General features: G+C 49.1%; 1 protein-coding gene across 1 annotated transcript in view; it reads left to right on the top strand.

Moving 5' to 3' along the window:
- The window catches only part of PTK7 (protein tyrosine kinase 7 (inactive)), a 118,239-nt gene that overhangs the window by 91,748 nt on the left and 4,272 nt on the right, over nt 1-22,219 (top strand). The window contains exons 10-11 of the mRNA XM_086948778.1: nt 9,178-9,329; nt 14,133-14,311. Coding sequence (XP_086804904.1) covers nt 9,178-9,329; nt 14,133-14,311 — 331 coding nt within the window. The remainder of the gene's footprint in view (nt 1-9,177; nt 9,330-14,132; nt 14,312-22,219) is intronic.

Genomic DNA, 22,219 nt, shown 5'->3' with positions numbered 1-22,219 from the left:
AGGACAGAAACATCTGTATCATCCTAGACAAGCTCACAATGAATAAACAGGTGACCACAGTCACCTCAACATGCATTCTCATTCTCTGAATGCTCGGCGAGTTTTTCAAATGGCTCCCCACGTACACGGGACACACTGTCACCGTGGCCCTCATAAACACCAGACTAGACCACCACGATGCGCTCTACATTGGCCTCTCAAACATGCTCACTCAGAAGCGCAGACATCACCCCCTACCTCACAGAACACTGGCTACTCATCCAGAAACGATGCCAATTTAAACTGCTCGTCCACGCCTACAAAGCCCTCCACACCGGACCAGTGTACCTCAAAGATCTTCAACTCTACCATCCAACGAGACCGCTACGCTCAGACGCTCTTGTCTTCGCACATGTCCCTGCAACCGCAGAAGCAATTCAGGAGTGCGCTGCTCCTCCTGCATCGCCCCAAGCCCTGGACTGAACTCCTTACAGACATCAGGACCGCCACGGTGCTGTTCCACTTCCGCAGGAAACTGAAGACCTGGATGATCAACTAGGAGAGCTGCCCAGCCTACATTCCCGTATCAGCACCTGGATCCCCTCACAGGTGATAAGTTGTGCCGTACAAATCGGCCTTAACATAACATAACCCCCAAGGTAGACCCATCGAGCCCTAAGGCAGGGCGCTGTATATTATAAGGTGGAACCTGAACTTTTAAATGTCTAAAGTGTTGTTTTTATTGTGGAACAGGCTAGTAGCCCCATTGAGGCTGACACCTCTGCCCTGCTTACTTCTAATTGGTACTGTAAGGTATCCAACAAATCGCTGCATTAAATCCGACTTAATGGTTAAATTGAATGTATCACTGGTGGGCAACGTGCAACTTCAGAAGATGCCACTTTAGTTGCCCAATGTATCCATTGACGGTTTACAGTTGCATGCACGCAGTGTCCTCCCAGACGTACTGCTGACCTGGAGAGACATGCGAACGAGTCCCAGGAAAGGACACAATAGAAGCTTGCATGGGGGAGAGGGGTTACCTGTCCCTGGCAGTATAGTAAAAAAAAACGTTTTATAAAAAATAAAAAAAAACTGTCCCCGGCAGGAGAGTTGTGTGTTAGCCCAAAAAGCTAGCTTCAAAGGAGAAGCCACCTTTAAAAGGCAAACGAGAAACACTTGGAAGAGGGGCTGGTCTTTTGCTTTAGCAGACAGTCTGGGACAAGGAATAGAGGTCAGACCCCTTGTCAATGGGTTTTCCAAGAGTGTGTGTAGCCCTCTTGGTAGCCACACCTCTGGGCGGAGCTTTTCACGCTAATCGAGGAGTGCTTCCATGTTCGAACAGGCAGAATGGAGGTTTCTGAGTTAGCTAGATATCTCACTTCACAGGAAGTGGTCCTCAGGACAGATGGAATTTAGTAGCCCGTTGGATACTGACCGCGTCCTACCCGGAGGTCTTTTTTCTGGGCATAAAAATGGCACCCAGAACTCATTTTGTTGGACTAGAGATGAGGACTGAAGGACTGCCCTGCTGCACCAAGTACCAACATAGCTGCACCTGCTGACCCCGGTGGCTAGCAAAGGAGAAGGGACTGCTCTGCTGCACCAAAGACCAACATGGCTACACCAAAGACCCTGGTGGCTAGCAAAGGAGAAGGGACTGCTCTGCTGCACCAAAGACCAACATGGCTGCACCTGCTGACCCCGGTGGCTAGCAAAGGAGAAGGGACTGCTCTGCTGCACCAAAGACCAACATGGCTGCACCAAAGACCAACATGGCTGCACCAAAGACCCCGGTGGCTAGCAAAGGAGAAGGGACTGCTCTGCTGCACCAAAGACCAACATGGTTGCACCTGCTGACCCTGGTGGCTAGCAAAGGAGAAGGGACTGCTCTGCTGCACCAAAGACCAACATGGCTGCACCAAAGACCCCGGTGGCTAGCAAAGGAGAAGGGACTGCTCTGCTGCACCAAAGACCAACATGGCTACACCAAAGACCCCGGTGGCTAGCAAAGGAGAAGGGACTGCTCTGATGCACCAAAGACCAACATGGCTGCACCAAAGACCCTGGTGGCTAGCAAAGGAGAAGGGACTGCTCTGCTGCACCAAAGACCAACATGGCTGCACCAAAGACCCTGGTGGCTAGCAAAGGAGAAGGGACTGCTCTGCTGCACCAAAGACCAACATGGCTGCACCAAAGACCCCGGTGGCTAGCAAAGGAGAAGGGACTGCTCTGCTGCACCAAAGACCAACATGGCTGCACCAAAGACCCCGGTGGCTAGCAAAGGAGAAGGGACTGCTCTGCTGCACCAAAGACCAACATGGCTGCACCTGCTGACCCCGGTGGCTAGCAAAGGAGAAGGGACTGCTCTGCTGCACCAAAGACCAACATGGCTGCACCTGCTGACCCCGGTGGCTAGCAAAGGAGAAGGGACTGCTCTGCTGCACCAAAGACCAACATGGCTGCACCAAAGACCCCGGTGGCTAGCAAAGGAGAAGGGACTGCTCTGCTACACCAAAGACCAACATAGCTGCACCAAAGACCCCGGTGGCTAGCAAAGGAGAAGGGACTGCTCTGCTGCACCAAAGACCAACATGGCTACACCAAAGACCCTGGTGGCTAGCAAAGGAGAAGGGACTGCTCTGCTGCACCAAAGACCAACATGGCTGCACCAAAGACCCCGGTGGATAGCAAAGGAGAAGGGACTGCTCTGCTGCACCAAAGACCAACATGGCTGCACCAAAGACCCTGGTGGCTAGCAAAGGAGAAGGGACTGCTCTGCTGCACCAAAGACCAACACGGCTGCACCAAAGACCCCGGTGGATAGCAAAGGAGAAGGGACTGCTCTGCTGCACCAAAGACCAACATGGCTACACCAAAGACCCTTGTGGCTAGCAAAGGAGAAGGGACTGCTCTGCTGCACCAAAGACCAACATGGCTACACCAAAGACCCTGGTGGCTAGCAAAGGAGAAGGGACTGCTCTGCTGCACCAAAGACCAACATATCTACACCAAAGACCCTGGTGGCTAGCAAAGGAGAAGGGACTGCTCTGCTACACCAAAGACCAACATGGCTGCACCTGCTGACCCCGGTGGCTAGCAAAGGAGAAGGGACTGCTCTGCTGCACCAAAGACCAACATGGCTGCACCAAAGACCCTGGTGGCTAGCAAAGGAGAAGGGACTGCTCTGCTGCACCAAAGACCAACATGGTTGCACCAAAGACCCTGGTGGCTAGCAAAGGAGAAGGGACTGCTCTGCTGCACCAAAGACCAACATGGCTACACCAAAGACCCCGGTGGCTAGCAAAGGAGAAGGGACTGCTCTGATGCACCAAAGACCAACATGGCTGCACCAAAGACCCTGGTGGCTAGCAAAGGAGAAGGGACTGCTCTGCTGCACCAAAGACCAACATGGCTGCACCAAAGACCCTGGTGGCTAGCAAAGGAGAAGGGACTGCTCTGCTGCACCAAAGACCAACATGGCTGCACCTGCTGACCCCGGTGGCTAGCAAAGGAGAAGGGACTGCTCTGCTGCACCAAAGACCAACATGGCTACACCAAAGACCCCGGTGGCTAGCAAAGGAGAAGGGACTGCTCTGATGCACCAAAGACCAACATGGCTGCACCAAAGACCCTGGTGGCTAGCAAAGGGGAAGGGACTGCTCTGCTGCACCTAAGACCAACATGGCTGCACCAAAGACCCTGGTGGCTAGCAAAGGAGAAGGGACTGCTCTGCTGCACCAAAGACCAACATGGCTGCACCAAAGACCCCGGTGGCTAGCAAAGGAGAAGGGACTGCTCTGCTGCACCAAAGACCAACATGGTTGCACCTGCTGACCCCGGTGGCTAGCAAAGGAGAAGGGACTGCTCTGCTGCACCAAAGACCAACATGGCTGCACCTGCTGACCCTGGTGGCTAGCAAAGGAGAAGGGACTGCTCTGCTGCACCAAAGACCAACATGGCTGCACCTGCTGACCCCGGTGGCTAGCAAAGGAGAAGGGACTGCTCTGCTGCACCAAAGACCAACATGGCTGCACCAAAGACCCCGGTGGCTAGCAAAGGAGAAGGGACTGCTCTGCTGCACCAAAGACCAACATGGCTACACCAAAGACCCCGGTGGCTAGCAAAGGAGAAGGGACTGCTCTGATGCACCAAAGACCAACATGGCTGCACCAAAGACCCTAGTGGCTAGCAAAGGAGAAGGGACTGCTCTGCTGCACCAAAGACCAACATGGCTGCACCAAAGACCCTGGTGGCTAGCAAAGGAGAAGGGACTGCTCTGCTGCACCAAAGACCAACATGGCTGCACCAAAGACCCCGGTGGCTAGCAAAGGAGAAGGGACTGCTCTGCTGCACCAAAGACCAACATGGTTGCACCTGCTGACCCCGGTGGCTAGCAAAGGAGAAGGGACTGCTCTGCTGCACCAAAGACCAACATGGCTGCACCAAAGACCCCGGTGGCTAGCAAAGGAGAAGGGACTGCTCTGCTGCACCAAAGACCAACATGGTTGCACCTGCTGACCCCGGTGGCTAGCAAAGGAGAAGGGACTGCTCTGCTGCACCAAAGACCAACATGGCTGCACCAAAGACGCATGGTAGCTAGCAAAGGAGAAGGGACTGCTTCTGCACCAAAGACCAACATGGCTGCACCAAAGACCCCAGTGGCTAGCAAAGGAGAAGGGACTGCTCTGCTGCACCAAGTACCAACATTGCTGCACCAAGGACCCTGGTGGCTAGCAAAGGAGAAGGGACTGCTCTGCTGCACCAAAGACCAACATGGCTGCACCAAAGACCCCGGTGGCTAGCAAAGGAAGAAAGGACTGCTCTGCTGCACCAAAGACCAACATGGCTACACCAAAGACCCTGGTGGCTAGCAAAGGAGAAGAGACTGCTCTGCTGCACCAAAGACCAACATGGCTGCACCTGCTGACCCCGGTGGCTAGCAAAGGAGAAGGGACTGCTCTGCTGCACCAAAGACCAACATGGCTGCACCAAAGACCCTGGTGGCTAGCAAAGGAGAAGGGACTGCTCTGCTGCACCAAAGACCAACATGGCTGCACCAAAGACCCCGGTGGCTAGCAAAGGAGAAGGGACTGCTCTGCTGCACCAAGTACCAACATGGCTGCACCAAGGACCCTGGTGGCTAGCAAAGGAGAAGGGACTGCTCTGCTGCACCAAAGACCAACATGGTTGCACCTGCTGACCCCGGTGGCTTGCAAAGGAGAAGGGACTGCTTGCTGCACCAAAGACCAACATGGCTGCACCAAAGACCCCGGTGGCTAGCAAAGGAGAAGAGACTGCTCTGCTGCACCAAAGACCAACATGGCTGCACCAAAGACCCCGGTGGCTAGCAAAGGAGAAGGGACTGCTCTGCTGCACCAAAGACAAACATGGCTGCACCTGCTGACCCCGGTGGCTAGCAAAGGAGAAGGGACTGCTCTGCTGCACCAAAGACCAACATGGCTACACCAAAGACCCTGGTGGCTAGCAAAGGAGAAGGGACTGCTCTGCTGCACCAAAGACCAACATATCTACTCCAAAGACCCCGGTGGTTAGCAAAGGAGAAGGGACTGCTCTGCTGCACCAAAGACCAACATGGCTGCACCTGCTGACCCCGGTGGCTAGCAAAGGAGAAGGGACTGCTCTGCTGCACCAAAGACCAACATGGCTGCACCAAGGACCCTGGTGGCTAGCAAAGGAGAAGGGACTGCTCTGCTGCACCAAAGACCAACATGGCTGCACCAAAGACCCCGGTGGCTAGCAAAGGAGAAGGGACTGCTCTGCTGCACCAAAGACCAACATGGCTGCACCTGCTGACCCCGGTGGCTAGCAAAGGAGAAGGGACTGCTCTGCTGCACCAAAGACCAACATGGCTGCACCAAAGACCCCGGTGGCTAGCAAAGGAGAAGGGACTGCTCTGCTGCACCAAAGACCAACCTGGCTGCACCAAAGACCCCGGTGGATAGCAAAGGAGAAGGGACTGCTCTGCTGCACCAAAGACCAACATGGCTGCACCTGCTGACCCCGGTGGCTAGCAAAGGAGAAGGGACTGCTCTGCTGCACCAAAGACCAACATGGCTGCACCTGCTGACCCCGGTGGCTAGCAAAGGAGAAGGGACTGCTTGCTGCACCAAAGACCAACATGGCTGCACCAAAGACCAACATGGCTGCACCAAAGACCCCGGTGGCTAGCAAAGGAGAAGGGACTGCTCTGCTGCACCAAAGACCAACATGGCTGCACCTGCTGACCCCGGTGGCTAGCAAAGGAGAAGGGACTGCTCTGCTGCACCAAAGACCAACATGGCTACACCAAAGACCCCGGTGGCTAGCAAAGGAGAAGGGACTGCTCTGATGCACCAAAGACCAACATGGCTGCACCAAAGACCCTGGTGGCTAGCAAAGGAGAAGGGACTGCTCTGCTGCACCAAAGACCAACATGGCTGCACCTGCTGACCCCGGTGGCTAGCAAAGGAGAAGGGACTGCTCTGCTGCACCAAAGACCAACATGGCTGCACCAAAGACCCCGGTGGCTAGCAAAGGAGAAGGGACTGCTCTGCTGCACCAAAGACCAACATGGCTGCACCAAAGACCCCGGTGGCTAGCAAAGGAGAAGGGACTGCTCTGCTGCACCAAAGACCAACATGGCTGCACCAAAGACCCTGGTGGCTAGCAAAGGAGAAGGGACTGCTCTGCTGCACCAAAGACCAACATGGTTGCACCTGCTGACCCCGGTGGCTTGCAAAGGAGAAGGGACTGCTCTGCTGCACCAAAGACCAACATGGCTGCACCAAAGACCCCGGTGGCTAGCAAAGGAGAAGGGACTGCTTGCTGCACCAAAGACCAACATGGCTGCACCAAAGACCAACATGGCTGCACCAAAGACCCCGGTGGCTAGCAAAGGAGAAGGGACTGCTCTGCTGCACCAAAGACCAACATGGCTGCACCAAAGACCCTGGTGGCTAGCAAAGGAGAAGGGACTGCTCTGCTGCACCAAAGACCAACATGGCTACACCAAAGACCCTGGTGGCTAGCAAAGGAGAAGGGACTGCTCTGCTGCACCAAAGACCAACATGGCTGCACCAAAGACCCCGGTGGCTAGCAAAGGAGAAGGGACTGCTCTGCTGCACCAAAGACCAACATGGCTGCACCAAAGACCCCGGTGGCTAGCAAAGGAGAAGGGACTGCTCTGCTGCACCAAAGACCAACATGGCTACACCAAAGACCCTGGTGGCTAGCAAAGGAGAAGGGACTGCTCTGCTGCACCAAAGACCAACATGGCTGCACCAAAGACCCCGGTGGCTAGCAAAGGAGAAGGGACTGCTCTGCTGCACCAAAGACCAACATGGCTGCACCAAAGACCCCAGTGACTAGCAAAGGAGAAGGGATTGCCCCGGTTAGCAGGGGAGAAGGCACTGTCCCTGCTGTGTCCGGCTCATTTAGAATTTGACTCCTGAGCTCAGCCGAAGCAAGAGGCCCCAAGGGTCAGCTGGCTGACCTCATGTTTGCAACACAGGGTCACAACAATTGAAGAAGCCTGCTGGGTGGAGTTGGTAGCCCAGATCTTCAAATAACCGCCAATCGCCTCTGTGTAGCACCGGAGGTCAGGACCTAATGCGTAAAAGTTGCCCATAGTCTGCTAGACACTGTGCCGCTTGGTCGTTAAAAGGCAAGATACTGGCCAAGGAAAGATTCCACTTTGTCTGCAATACAGAGAGACTAGTAGCCCAGTGGTAACTGTACTTCTGCCATGCTGGAGAGGACGTCAAGTGACATAGAGCCCTGTGGCCAGGACCGCCTCACCTGTGCCATGGACTGAGTATCTGCAGGAAGACCCTCATTGGCCGCATCGCATCTACAGCATGTGTATCCTTAGCATTTTGCATCGCTTGCATCAGGACCACTTCCTGTCTATAGCAAGGTGATACATCGTCTGGGAATCACTGAATAGTGCTTTTCTGGAGGCAACTGATTCTGCAAGACTTGCTGGTCCCCCTGACCGGCTCCTTGCCAGAGTTGGTTGCCTAAAGTAACTCAAAGTAATCGCACTGATACTTAGCAAAGTTTTTTTTTTAAAACATTCGTAGAATTTGCCAAAGTTTGTTCACTGTTAAGTAAACAGTGCATATTTACTGTACCTTGTAAATGCTGTATCTTATTTTACATTCTGATGTCTAAAATTACATAGAAATGCAGTCTGTTTTTATAAATGGGTCTTGGATTTCCTTGGTGTATTGTCAATTCTTCACTTGTTTTGGTGCTGGTTAAACGCTTTACACCTGTTGCTTTGTGTAAGCCTCGCTGTTCCGAGGCACCGCTACCCAAGGCTGCACAAAGGGGTTCACAAACGCAATCTTCTGGTCCTAAGGGGCTAATAAGTGTATTACACGCTGCTCGCACATCCACGCCCTATAATGCACCCCATTATCTCAGCTCTGTATTCTATTCAGATGTTTGACTGTCAATGAAGACCCCTCAGTGAGGTTGGCACAGTTGCTTGCAGTCCTAGTTCTGCATCTTAGCTCTCTTCGGTGAAGCCCTAAAATCGTGATGTTTATTGCTTCATACAATGCAGAGCTAGGATCTCAAGTAAATGACTTTACTGGAGTCCGTTGTTAAGGCTTCTCGTGGTTAAACCGGTGCCTTTTAGTGTTAACCCCAGGAGCTGGCAGTTATACTGTTATGGGCGAAGCGCACAGCTCTACAAATACATCTCCGTAAAGAGCTGTAGTAACTAACCCAGTATAGTCACTATGAGGCTGCTCCAGTGTCCCTCACCCCTGTGCCAGCTCAGGGTGGAACCTTCTACTGACCCATCAGGCCAGAGAATCGGCTGGTACTGGGAGGACCCAAAACTCTGCCAGCTCACCCAATGCCTGGCCTGTTTGTTTAACCCACTCACCCCACCTGCAGAGCTCAGCCAACACACATGTAATGTAGAGTAAGTCTCGCCTCCAAAGGGTGTCTTGACATTCAGGCTGGATGGTCCTGTTTTAGGGGTAGGACCAAACCCTGTCCATAAAGACACTGCCTCCAGCGTTTGAGTCCTAGGATGCTTCCGAGATTGTACCTCCGGATTTACTGATTCATATGTTAAAAAGAGAATAACTTTAGCTCTGCATGCCAAGATGACTGTCTTATATGAAAGATCTTCCTGCTGATATTGAGACTGTCCCCAAACTCTTTTTTGCTTCGTTTTAGGTGTACATATGTGCCCAGGTGGCATTGGGAATGGAACACCTGTCGAACAGTAGGTTTGTTCACAAAGACTTGGCAGCAAGAAATTGTCTGATAAGTGCCCATCGACAGGTCAAGGTGTCCGCCCTTAGCCTCAGCAAGGATGTGTACAACAGGTAAGTAAAAGCGACCAGATCCAGCATTCCATGTGTTGCATGAGGCTTAACAAATGGATATATTCTCTTTTGGCTGTTTGCAAGAGTGGGTGTTCAAGGGATAAAAGCTGCCTCAGGCCAGCTTGTTTCCTATAGTCAATATGACACTGCAAACCCACAGGGCATGCTCCACATTCCAACAGATATGTTTGACTGCCATATCATAAGGGGGGACTTGCAGTGAACGGCAGCTGGTTTATAGCTCAAGGGTTAAGGCCTGTTCCTAGAATTTGTGGCTGTAGGTCCATGTGCCATGCCTACTCCGCCATCCAGTGGGGTTTTATCTGTCCCTTCGATGGGAACTGTGCCGACGGACCATAACTGATGCTCTCGCCTTTCCTTGAGGAGGGACTAGTGTTGTAAAGCGTGAATCTAGTATATATTCAAGTGCCGTCAATATTCCTGCGTCTAGTGGTTGGGTCAAAATTTCAGCATTGTTTTTCTGGTGAAAATTGGCATTGTCCCAGGGACTGATTTGTGTGACATGATCACCCCAGAAAAAAAACAGCTGGGGAGATGCCATGGCAAGAAACCTTTTTCACAAAATAATGTGTAAGCTTAGAAAAAAAAGTCGGAATATATGTGATAATATTAAGGAGTGTGTGAAAAGTATTTTCCCTATCTTTACAAGAGTTTTTATTGTAAAGGGCCCTGTATTTAAACACTTTATAACCTGAATTGATTCGCGTTTACTACAACCACCTCACCTCCGCTTGCCCCCCCCCCCTTCCCCCCCCCCCCCCCCCCAAAATAATTAATCTCAAAACGTGTCTTGCATAGGGAAAGAAACACTATTTGGATAGCGTCACTCGTAATATATTCTACAGACAGTACTGTGAATATTGTATTCCACAGATATTATTGTAATGTTTGAATGAGTGCAAGACTATTATTTATTCTGAAAATTCTAATACAATTATCTTACCTTCTACATTTGATCACTGCTTCTATGACCAATCTGCACTGAGCTGACCGAACGGAGCCTCATTGCAAACCCCAGCCGTCTGTATACTGTCGGAGTCTGGCTCTGGATATGGTATGCCACGAGATGGTTATACCGTGCACAGAGTCCAGATGTTCCCCAAAAGTGTACAGGGCTCAATGTGAACCCAAAGGGCTCTATTAGTGGTAGTGCGGGTGAGCAGCCTTCAGCCTAACACTGAGGAGGGTGAGACATTTATTGCAGAGCAGTAATTAATAATGGACACAGGACTCAAGGAGGAGATCAGGCCAATTTTATAAAATTATACTTTGTACTTTATTTTAAGAACCAGGTCTTCTTAATCCGTAAAGTACGTTTTTAATTAAAAATACTTTTCACTTAGAAATATCGACACTTTGAAACTTTTTCACACAGTCCAGTGTTATCCTATGAGGAAAACAATATTGCGTTTATACAGGTAAGCGTTCAACTTACAATCTCAGTCTTAGAAGCCAAAGGTCAGCAAGGGCCAAAGGTCAGGTAAGTACCAGAACTCCACCAGGGAGGGAGGGGGGGAGGGGGGGTGGGTCCCAATAGACCCTCTTCAGCTCTCAGGTCCTGGGTACTATTTATTATGGACTTACGGGCAGAAGTACCAATTGGAGGTTGTTTTAGGAAAGGAGCATTGGCATAGGGGACCTGGTTGACAGTTTGAAACCACATCAAAACCAATAAAAAAGTAGGGAGCGAACCATGCAAAAGAGGCACTTTCTCACACATACTCGTATCCCTTACACAATATCTTCATTCGAGTCATAAGCACAGAATTGTCCCACCCACATGCAAGATTTTGGAGTACTTTTGTCACCCTGATTCATGCTAAATATTGGACAAATGTAATTAATTGAAAAAGCCAATTTTGAACAAGAAAGCCTGCGTAATGGGTCTCATTTGTCTCATCTATGTACCATTTATTAGTCGTGTCCCGTTTGTTTGCCTTCACATATAGAAGATGCAGAGAGAGCGTGTGTAAAGAAGACCTTAAATCTTTATCATTTTCAAGTGTGCAGAAAATAGATATTTTTGTTATTCGGTAGCACGCTTGCTAAAGGGGCCTTGTTGCTTCTTCTAAATGCACAATCGATATTCCACATGTGCAGGTATTTCCAGTTGGAGGCACAATTTACAAAACTTCTTTTGAGCTATTAGTCCTTTTAGACATTCTGCTTAGTCTACTAAATGTCCCTTCCTACATTGTCCTCATTTTGTATTGTCCATGCGTTTTGTTAATTTGCAGGGCTTTAAAAACATGGATCGTTAATTGGCGTAGAAGATCAAAGCCCCTTTATATTGCGCTCTCACTAACACCATCCAGTCCATGGTCCCATATTTTACAATCCAGATTTCATTCAGACTTTCCATTAAATGGGGAGTCCACAAACCATCAGGTTAGCCGTTTCAAATTTAAGAAGTAAATATATTCGATTGGACCAAGAGATTTTATCTTGTTTTCCCTTTTAAGGACAGTAGACTCAAAGCTGACTTCACAGATAAGGAGGCTTTGGTTGGTTCACCGTAGGAGACCGTTTTCTCCTGCAGCCGCCACTGTGCCCCACCGCCATTACAGGAAATGGGGCATAGTTCCTGTATTTGGGGGGAAATGAAATGCCACTTAAGAGTGCAGGGTGGGCCCACACGACTAAAAGCCTAGGCGATCAGATCTGCCAAAGGGCTGTCAGCATTTAGACATAAATACTAACTTTGCTGTATGCGGTCCGCTAACTTTTCCCAGAACAAACGGTCACAAGGCTTCCTGTGCACAGACTCAACAGACCCAATACTGTCCAGTTGCAGTTGTGTATTTTCTCAGTACTGTGCCCAATGCTTCTGGGGAAAATGCCGGTACTCAAGCCCTTCAGGTTTAGGAAGGATTATGTGCACTGGGGGGACCCAGATGGAGAAGAGCCCAAAGTATGCTTGGTCTAACGACCCAGACTAAGAAGAATCTTCTCCAGTGGCCTCAGTGAAACCAGGCTGCATCTCATGTTTCCCAGCCAACAACTTGTGAACACTATGGAATCTAACCTTGAGTGGAACTGCCAGAAGACCGGTTTCTGGCATTCCAGCCGTCTTCAGCCCGGCTTGCTTGAATCCAGTGGCAAAGTGAGCAAGGGACTCACGTCTGAGTATACTCTGCCACACTTATGGCGGCCAAAAGCGGTACAAAAGGGGGTGGTGATGGACGGGGCATCTGAATCAATCAAACACTCACACCCAGTCAAAAGATCTAGGTTTAATCCATCACCGTTCTTTAGCCCACTCTGCCACCCCAGTTCAGACATGGCTATATGCAAATCAGTCTGACCCTGTGCCTCATGGGAACAGTCCAGCTCGAACTGCCAAGCCATGTCTTCCCTGGTCCGGAAACAAGCTTCCGAGGACCAATTTCTGGCATTCCAGCCGTCTTCAGCCTGGCTTGCTTGAATCCAGTGGCAAAGTGAGCTGAAGAAGGCTGATAGCCAGAAACCGGTCCTTGGATGCTTGATTCCGGTCTAGGAAAGACATGGCTTGGTAGTTTGGGCTGGACTGTTCCCATGAGGCACAGGGTCAAGGCTGATTTGCATATAGCCAGTGTCTAACCCAGGGTGGTGTGGAGTGCAAAAAAACGATGGATTTAGGCCCAGATCTTTGTACTGGGGTGAATGTAAGACATTGTTCTGCATTCTGTCCATCAACTGTGGTTTTTGCAATTTTCACCCCAAGTGGGCTGGGTATGCTCAGACGTGAGTCCCAGGCTCTCCACATCACTGGAGTCAAGCTATCCAGGCTGAAGAAGGCTGATAGCCAGAAACCAGTCCTTGGATGCTTGATTCCGGTCTAGGAAAGACATGGCTTGGTAGTTCGGGCTGGACTGTTCTCATGAGGCACAGGGTCAAGGCTGATTTGCATATAGCCAGTGTCTGACCTAGGGTGATGTGGAGTGCATCAACTGTGTTTTTTGCAATTTTCACCCCAAGTGGGCTGGGTATGCTCAGACGTGAGTCCCAGGCTCTCCACATCACTGGAGTCAAGCTATCCAGGCTGAAGATGGCGGATAGCCAGAAACCAGTCCTTGCATGCTTGATTCCGGTCCAGGAAAGACATGGCTTGGCAGTTCGGGCTGGACTATTCCCATGAGCCACAGGGTCAAGACTGATTTGCATATGGCCATGTCTGAACTGGGGTGGTGTGGAGTGCAAAAAAGCGATGGTTTAGGCCCAGATCTCTGTACTGGGGTGAATGTATGACCTTGTTCTGCATTCTGTCCATCAACTGTTGATTTTGCATTTGTCACCCCGAGTGGGATGGGTATGCTCAGACGTGAGTCCCAGGCTCTCCACATCACTGGAGTCAAGCTCTCCAGGCTGAAGATGGCTGATAGCCAGAAACCAGTCCTTGGATGCTTGATTCCGGTCTAGGAAAGACATGGCTTGGTAGTTTGGGCTGGACTGTTCTCATGAGGCACAGGGTCAAGGCTGATTTGCATATAGCCAGTGTCTGACCTAGGGTGATGTGGAGTGCAAAAAAACGATGGATTTAGGCCCAGATCTTTGTACTGGGGTGAATGTAAGACATTGTTATGCATTCTGTCCATCAACTGTGTTTTTTGCAACAGACCTTCAGGAGACATCTCATGGGTGAGTAGCGTGCTCTACAAATGTGTGATTGATTGAAGTGTGCAGTACTTTCGTGCGCTGTCTGTTCCACTTTATTGCTGATCATGCATTTAAATGTTCATGTTGTGATGGAGGATGAGCTTGTGGTGATGTTTTGACGTTATTATCATTATATTCATTCTTTAGTGAATACTATCACTTCCGCCAAGCCTGGATACCCCTTCGCTGGATGCCGCCAGAAGTTGTGCTCGAGGATGAGTTCTCCACGAAATCCGATGTGTGGTCCTTTGGAGTCTTGATGTGGGAGGTGTTCACACATGGGGAGCTACCACACTCGAAGTTGGCGGATGACGAGGTGCTGTCAGGTATGTATTACAAGGACGCATTTAAGTAAATATTTTATTGTATTGCTCTTTACTAGCATAGTGTAGGATTTGCTTGTACAATTCAGTGCTGACCACTTGTGTTGGAACCTGAGGCAGACCAAGGATTTAAAGGTGATCTTGTTTCCTTGTGAGATAGTTTTTTTCACTTGGTGAGTCTGTGCTGGAAGCTCTTATCGTCTGTGATTATGTTCTCATCTCAAAATAACAAAGACCTATTGGTTTTGAATTTTTGTTTAATAACCAATTGTGGATTACACTTAAAACAATCAGTCAAGATAATTTTTTTGTTCAGCAGGGAAATGCTAATCTCCATATAATAGTTCCGCCCTGTAGAACTCCAATCCACAAACAGATTTTTCCTTCGAACCTCGTTTAGAGAGTTCTTTCTAGCTTTGTGTACTTGACTTCTTTTGGGAATCGCTTCCCTGTGAAATCGTTTGGCATAGTAAGATTTTTTTTCTCTATATTGCCTCTCCAAGCCACCATATTGTTTATTTTCTGAATAAAAGCAAGAAAAACAATCGCAGCCTGGGTCTTTCGCTTCCTTCACTGTGACACTAAGAGGCTGTCTAATGCAACTGAAAATGTTGTGTAGGAGAAAGTGTTGTGTATTTCCAACATATCTATATAAGATCTGCACGTTCAGCCAACATAAACTAAGGGATTGGTGTCCAGACTGATTCCAGACACCCCCAAAGTATATGTTTGTCTGTGGACCAGCCAGCTCACAGTGCCACTATAAGCTCCACAGCCTTACCACGGTTGTGGGGCTATCGAACATGACAACCCTGTCCCCTCAGGGATCGTGGAAACAGTATAGTACTTTTCGCTTAGTCACTCGTGCTCGATTTGTCTCAGAAAGATGCACAGAATAAACTGGCGACGATTTTAATAAGCATTTATTGAACCAGCGTTATTCTAGTGTAAAATATGTGTGCTGCAACAACCATGAGGCAGAAACAGATATATAGGATTACAAGCACCAGTTGAGTAAATAAAAGGTAAAATTCTACCATAGTGCGAAGACAGTGAATATATGCAGGCATATAAGTACATGACAGTAAAAATGTGCACTCCTACAATGCTAACCCTACCTAGGTGTACCTAAATGTACCTAGCATGTATGTAGGTGTATAGCTAAAAATCCACCTAGGAAAGAGCCAACCCCGTTACCCGATGTGAGCGAGCGCAAGACCCCTTCTTGGTCTCGAGTTGGACACCCCGCGAGGGATATCAGACCACTGCGTGCTGGAGTATCTGTGTGCACGGACCTCAGTGTCTCGTGTCAGTATGTCAGCATGAAGGTCTTTTCCCAGTGAAGATGTGGTGCTTATACACCTCAGGGGTTCTACCTAGATGTGTCCTGGTACTGTGGACATGTCGGCCAAAGGATGACCCTTCTACAGAGTTACTATGCAGAAGATGGTAATCCTGCTGTGATACTGAGAAACCTCACTCTGATGCCCATGGCTTCCTGAGAGATTCTACAGTGGTGCTGCTGCAAGTCCCCTCTGTCTGCTGCTTGAAAGGTCTCCATCGAGCGATCTTCTTTGATCTTGTTAACCTTGAACATTTACACTCAAGCGCCAGATCCCATAATACCTCAGGAAGAGAATTTAGTTTTAATTAACGTCTTTGTAATGGCAGGCTTTCATCTTTTAAACGTAGCCATTTAAACATCTTTGAGAGTTACAACCCTGGAAACCCTTAATGCAAATTAATTAAAAGATTTAAATAGAAAGAAAAGGTGTATGTATTTGCTCTAATGCAGTCTAGAATGATCTGCCTGGTGTTCAGTGCAGTATTAGCTGAGATGCTTCTTTTTTCTTCTTTGTGGACTGAACACTCGACCCAGACATTGTGATCCTTCGTTGGAGATTCACGTTCAAAATGCAACATTCCTTGGCATACGTTTTTTTCAAACAAATTTGGTTTGACTGTAGGAAGCTTGCTCTGTATATGGTATGCCACTAGGTGGTTATTTCTTGCACAGAGTCCAGTGGTTCCTCAAAAGTGTTCAAGGCTCAACGTAAAGCCCAAAGTGCTCTATTAGTGGTAGTGTGGGCGAGCAGCCATAGGCCTAACACAGAGGAGTGTAAGACCTTTATTGCACAGCAGTGATCAATAATGGACAAACGACTCAGGAAGGCGATCCAGACCAATTTTAGAAAAATTTACTTTGTTCGTGTTTTATTTTAAGACCAAGATCTTCGCAATAAGGTATGTATGATTTTAAATAGAACTACTTTTCACTTTCAGAAGTTGACACTTGGAACAAATTCTGAACAGTTCAATGTTATCCTAGGGGGAAAGCAATATTGTGGTTAAACAGGAAAGTAGCACACAGTTCAGTGTTCGGGACCAAAGGTCTGCAAGGGTCAGGTGAGTACCTGCAACAGCAGTGATACATGGCCAGGCGGGTGCAGATGTCAAAGTTGGACCCAATGCGTTTCAAAGGAGACTGGGGGTGCATGGAGCCACCCTGCTTGCAGGTAAGTCGATCAGTTGCAGAGGCCAAGCATTTGGTGGGTAGGTTAAGCACGGGGGGAGGGGGTGCCACAAAAGTTCACCAAACATGCACTACCAGTGGCACAAGGTCGGCCAGGTGCAGGGTGCTATTTCAGCATCTGATGCCCAGTGCTCTTCAGTGAGGATTTTGCTGTTGAAAAAACAGGCTGCAGGTGTGTCACCCGAGGTTGCAGGAGGAAGACCACGGACAGCAGAGGTAAGTAGAGATGTAGTGGGTTGTAGGGGCGCACTGTTGGTTGAGCTCCCCAAGGCCCAGGGGTTTCGGGTGCAAGGGTACTTTTTGACGTCTGAGTCTTCTTGCCGGTCGCGTTCAGGGGGAGCCTCTGGAATCACACTACAGGCGCCGTTGTGGAGGCCAGGAGGGAGCAACCAATGCTGAATTTGAGGTCTGGAAGCTGAGGAGACTACACTGAAAAGGTGGGTCGCTCTAAATCAAGCTGTGGGTGTCTGGTACAATGTGGGCAGGAGACACAGATCTGCCTGGATCCAGAGTCCTTGTTTGTTTCTTCTGGACAGGGACGCTGTCCTGGGGAGATTGGAGACTTTTTCAAAGGCAGGGGGTCCTCTAAGCTGGAGACAGGCCAGTTGGGCTGGGGCCAAGGCAGTCATCATCTTCAGACTCTGCAGGGATGTCTTCTTTCTTCTTATATCTTTGCAGATCTACTTTTCTAGTCTGGGAAAGCAAATCTAGTTTCCAGGTCTGCCGGAGCTACCTAAATACTAAATATAGGGGTGTTTTAGGGAAGTAGCAGATGGGGCCAATGGGCACCTTACCTGGGGTGATTACACCCTCTAGCCCTGGATGTAGGGGTCTCCTCATCTTTAAGATCCTCGAATGGGACACCGAGAAGAGGCATACCGTGAAAAAAGGCAACGAAGGACACAGAGAAAAAGACACACAAGGTTTAAAAAAAACTCACCTGTCGGAAACCAGGGTCTGGAAAAGAAGCTGCAAAAGGCAGACCAAGCGTCGAAGAAAACGACGACCGAGGGTCAGCTGCGACCAAAAGGACCCCACCCCAAGGATACCAATGAGGGGCAATCGATGAAGACAGGTGCCAAACGAGAGGCCGCGAACGGAAAAACCACACCATCCGAGGCACAATCCACCTCACCCAAGAAGAGAATCTCCCCAGCTTCAGACGACGAAAGGGCCTTCGAGGTGAAAAAAAAGAAGACACCTCGAAACTGAAATGGCAGCACTCCTTCAATGAAAAAAGGAGTTTGAGGTGCTGAAGGAATTCAGAATTCCCACAAAATCTGTCGCAGCTCAAAACGGCAAAGAGGAGGAAGATGCCCTCAAAGCTATGGCAACCCCTGAACCTCACGAAGAGGACGTTGAAGAGGAACTTGACACCCCAGAAGAGGAGGAAGCCTCTGGGTCTTTCGAATAGAAAGACCTTGACAAAGAAAGCCCAGAAGAAGGTCTGTAGCTATCCCTCAAAGGCTCAGATGACATAGCCTTCCACAACAGCCTCAACAAGAGAGCAGCCGATACCTTTGGGGTACCCTTATAGGAGGAGAAAGGAGACTCCTGCTTCCTCCTAGAGACTTTGGTACCATCCACCTAAGGGACACAATACCTCCCATTGCTACCAAGTATCCTGGACCAAGGCAAGGAGGCTTTCAGGGAGCCTGTCTCAGCAAAAGGGGTAACCCCAAGGGTGGAGAAAAAATACAAACATTCGACAAAGGATCCCAAATACATTCAGGGAAGCACAGTGCCAGAGTCCATCATTGTCACCACGGCAAGATGGAGCAACACTCACTCCTCCAACGACCGAACTCCAGAGAGAAAGCAAAAGAATGGACCTGGGGAGAAAGATGGAGAAGGAGGCGCCAACGCAATGGCACTCAACAAACTCCAATGATTAACAGAGCCTTCACTGTTGAGAAGTGAGGTAGATGAACCCCTTCAACAAATAAAGGACAATGAGACGGCCAGGGCTGTGGGAGCCCTACAACAGAGGGGCACCTGCAAGAGAGGAGGCTTTAACCTCAGCAAGACCCACAAGAAGGGGAGTCCTCTCAACAAGCCAACAGCACCAAACACAGAGCGGCGGACAGCAATCAAACCAGCAGCCCGGAGGCCAAGCCTGGCAACAGCAACCAAGGCAGCCCTTTCGGGGCAGAGCAAGAGCCAGGCGACAACCCTTGTGAGGGGGAGGAGCAAACTCTGTGACTTTTTTATTTTATTTTACAGAGTTTTATATAACGCGAACTTGACCCGAAGGTATCGGGTACCAGAGCGCTTTACATAGCACCAGTTGTGTTACATGAGGACACATTAATGTTTTTGTTAGGCACAGGGAGATTAAGTGATTTGCCCAGAATCACAGGATGTTCAGCGTCATCGCTGAGACTTGAACCCAGTTCCCCAGATTGGAGGTCGCCCGCCCTAGCCGTTAGGCCAAATCCTCTCCCACTTGCCCACAACAGAAGACCCTCACACAACACCAGTGAGAGGCAGGATAGCGCACCACCTACTTCAATGGGAAAACCTCACCGCAGTCAGCTGGATTTTAAATGTGGTATGCCACGGTTATTGTATAGAACTAACAAACAACCCCCACCAAATGCACCAAAAAAGATTTTCCAAGGAACAGAACTCTTACAATTAAGACAGAAAATAAAGGAACTCCTACAAAAACAAGCACTAGAGACAGTACCAAGGAGGGAACACTACAAGGGAAACTATTCACCTTACGTTTTGGTACCAAAGCAAGATCTCAGGCTAAGACCCATCTTAGACCTTAGATTCATAAACAAATGAATTCACATGCAGCATTTCAAAATGTCAACACAATGCAGGATGTAATCCAACAGCTACAAACAGGGGGTTTCATGGCATCAATAGATCTAAAAGACTCATATCTGCACATCCCCATGAGAACACTCACTACCAATTCCTGCCCTTTGAGATAAAGCGGTACAAAAGGGGGTGGTGATGGACGGAGCATCTGAACCAATCAAACACTCACACCCAGTCAAAAGATCTAGGTTTAATCCATCACCGTTCTTTAGCCCACTCTGCCACCCCAGTTCAGACATGGCTATATGCAAATCAGTCTGACCCTGTGCCTCATGGGAACAGTCCAGCCCGAACTGCCAAGCCATGCCTTCCCTGGACTGGAAACAAGCTTCCGAGGACCGGTTTCTGGCATTACAGCCGTCTTCAGCCCGGCTTGCTTGAATCCAGTGGCAAAGTGAGCAAGGGACTCACGTCTGAGCATACCCTGCCACACTTATGGCGGCCAAAAGCGGTACAAAAGGGGGTGGTAATGTATGGAGCATCTGAACCAATCAAACACTCACACCCAGTCAAAAGATCTGGGTTGAATCCATCACCGTTCTTTAGCCCACTCTGCCACCCCAGTTCAGACATGGCTATATGGCTATATGCAAATCAGTCTGACCCTGTGCCTCATGGGAACAGTCCAGCCCGAACTGCCAAGCCATGCCTTCCCTGGACCGGAAACAAGCTTCAGAGGACCGGTTTCTGGCATTCCAGCCGTCTTCAGCCCGGCTTGCTTGAATCCAGTGGCAAAGTGAGCAAGGGACTCACGTCTGAGCATACCCTGCCACACTTATGGCGGCCAAAAGCGGTACAAAACGGGATAAAATCATCACCAAGAGTCTTCACAAAGTGCTTAGCAGCGGTTGCTGCATCCCTAAGGAGGAGAGGAATCCACGTCTATCCATACCTAGAAGACTGCTTGGAGAAGGCAAATTCAACGCAATGTTGTTGCACACGCGTCCATCAGGTGATCATAACACTGCAAAAATTGGAGTTTTCAATAAACCGCAAAAAGTCATAAACAAAACCAGAACAAGAAAATACCTTCTTGGGAGCAAGATTAAACTCCAAAGTGGCAGGGGCATACCCGGCCCAGAGGAGAATACAAGATATCAGACTAGAAACTCGCCTGTACCAGAAGGGTCAGTCTCTGACAGCGAGGACGATCATGAGACTCATGGGCATTATAGCATCATGCATCCCCTCATCACTCATGCACGCCTCATCATGCGCCCTCTACAGGAGTGCCAGTGCAACAGTTGGTCACAAGCCACAGGTAGTTGGGAGGATCAATGGGGGGTATCCAAGAACATAACAAAACGCCAACTCCCTCAGTGACCATTTCAACAGATGCATCCCACAAGGGCTGGGGAGCACACTCCGGAAACCTGAGGGTACGGGGTCAATGGAACAATGCAGACTCTATAAAACATATCAACTTCCTAGCGATGAAGACTGTGTTCCTGGCACCAAAGGCGTTCCAAGCCCACATAGGAGAGAAGACAGTATTGATCCAGACAGAAAACACCACGAAAATGTTTTACCTCGACAAACAAGAAGGAACAAACTGAAATCTGCTGCCAGACTCATCACTGGCTCAAGAAAGCGTGACCACATCACACCTGTTCTAATCTAACTAAACTGGCTTTCCCTCAATTCAAGGATCTGGTACAAGTGTTAGAGGTGAGCTCCAGGTGGGGGAAACCAACTGGAAGGAAAGAGTAGGGGGGAACTGAATGTACCAAGAGAAGTAAAGAGGGGAATATAGCCATAAATAGCCTGCTTGACGCACAAAGCACTGCATAAGAACCTGCCCACTTAGCTGGCAAATAAACCTGAACTATCGGGTGGGAACCGCACCCTAAGAAGTTCAAACTCTCTATTGCTGAAACCACCAAAGTTCAAAAAGAAGAGCACCTACAACCGAGAAAATGGAACGCTCTCCTGCCAGAACAATCCCCTCAACCTCTAAAAGAAGTCAAAGGCCTGCTCATGAATAGTTAAATTCGACAATAGTACTGTGGCCTCACAAGCTATTTGAACTGACCTTACATCTTGTTTACTGTTTTTGTCTTCAGTGTGCTTCTGCTGTATATGCATAATTATCTATTCTATTTCCTGCTCAAGCTTAACCAGCTGGCAGCATTATACAGCCCTCTGATACTCTGTCGCATCATGTTCGCACTTTATAAAACCTTTTTCAAATAAAATAAAAATTAAAGTACAAGCATTAACGATTGAGGAACCATACATGCAAATCCACAAAGTTATCTTAAGGACAAACCCTCAATTCCTACCTAAGGTAGTAAGCAGATTCCCCATGAACCAAATCGTACAGGTCGCAGTCTTCTTCAAAAACTCACAAATACGACTAGAACGAAGCCTCCATACCCTGGGCGTAAGGGCTTTACTATACTATCTACTGCAGGAGACAAAACAATTCCTCAGAGGAGGTATGCAAACGGGTGGGGCAAAAGAGGACTTAAAACAAAGAACTAACATCTAAAGACAACAGGATTCAAGACATACTCTAGAGAAAAAAGGGAAGAAAAATAGGATCG

Source organism: Lissotriton vulgaris, unplaced genomic scaffold, assembly GCF_964263255.1.
Source record: "Lissotriton vulgaris unplaced genomic scaffold, aLisVul1.2 SCAFFOLD_375, whole genome shotgun sequence".
NCBI lineage: Eukaryota > Metazoa > Chordata > Amphibia > Caudata > Salamandridae > Lissotriton > Lissotriton vulgaris.
The sequence above is the reverse complement of the archived record's forward strand: the minus strand, read 5'-3'. Positions and strand labels throughout refer to the sequence as shown.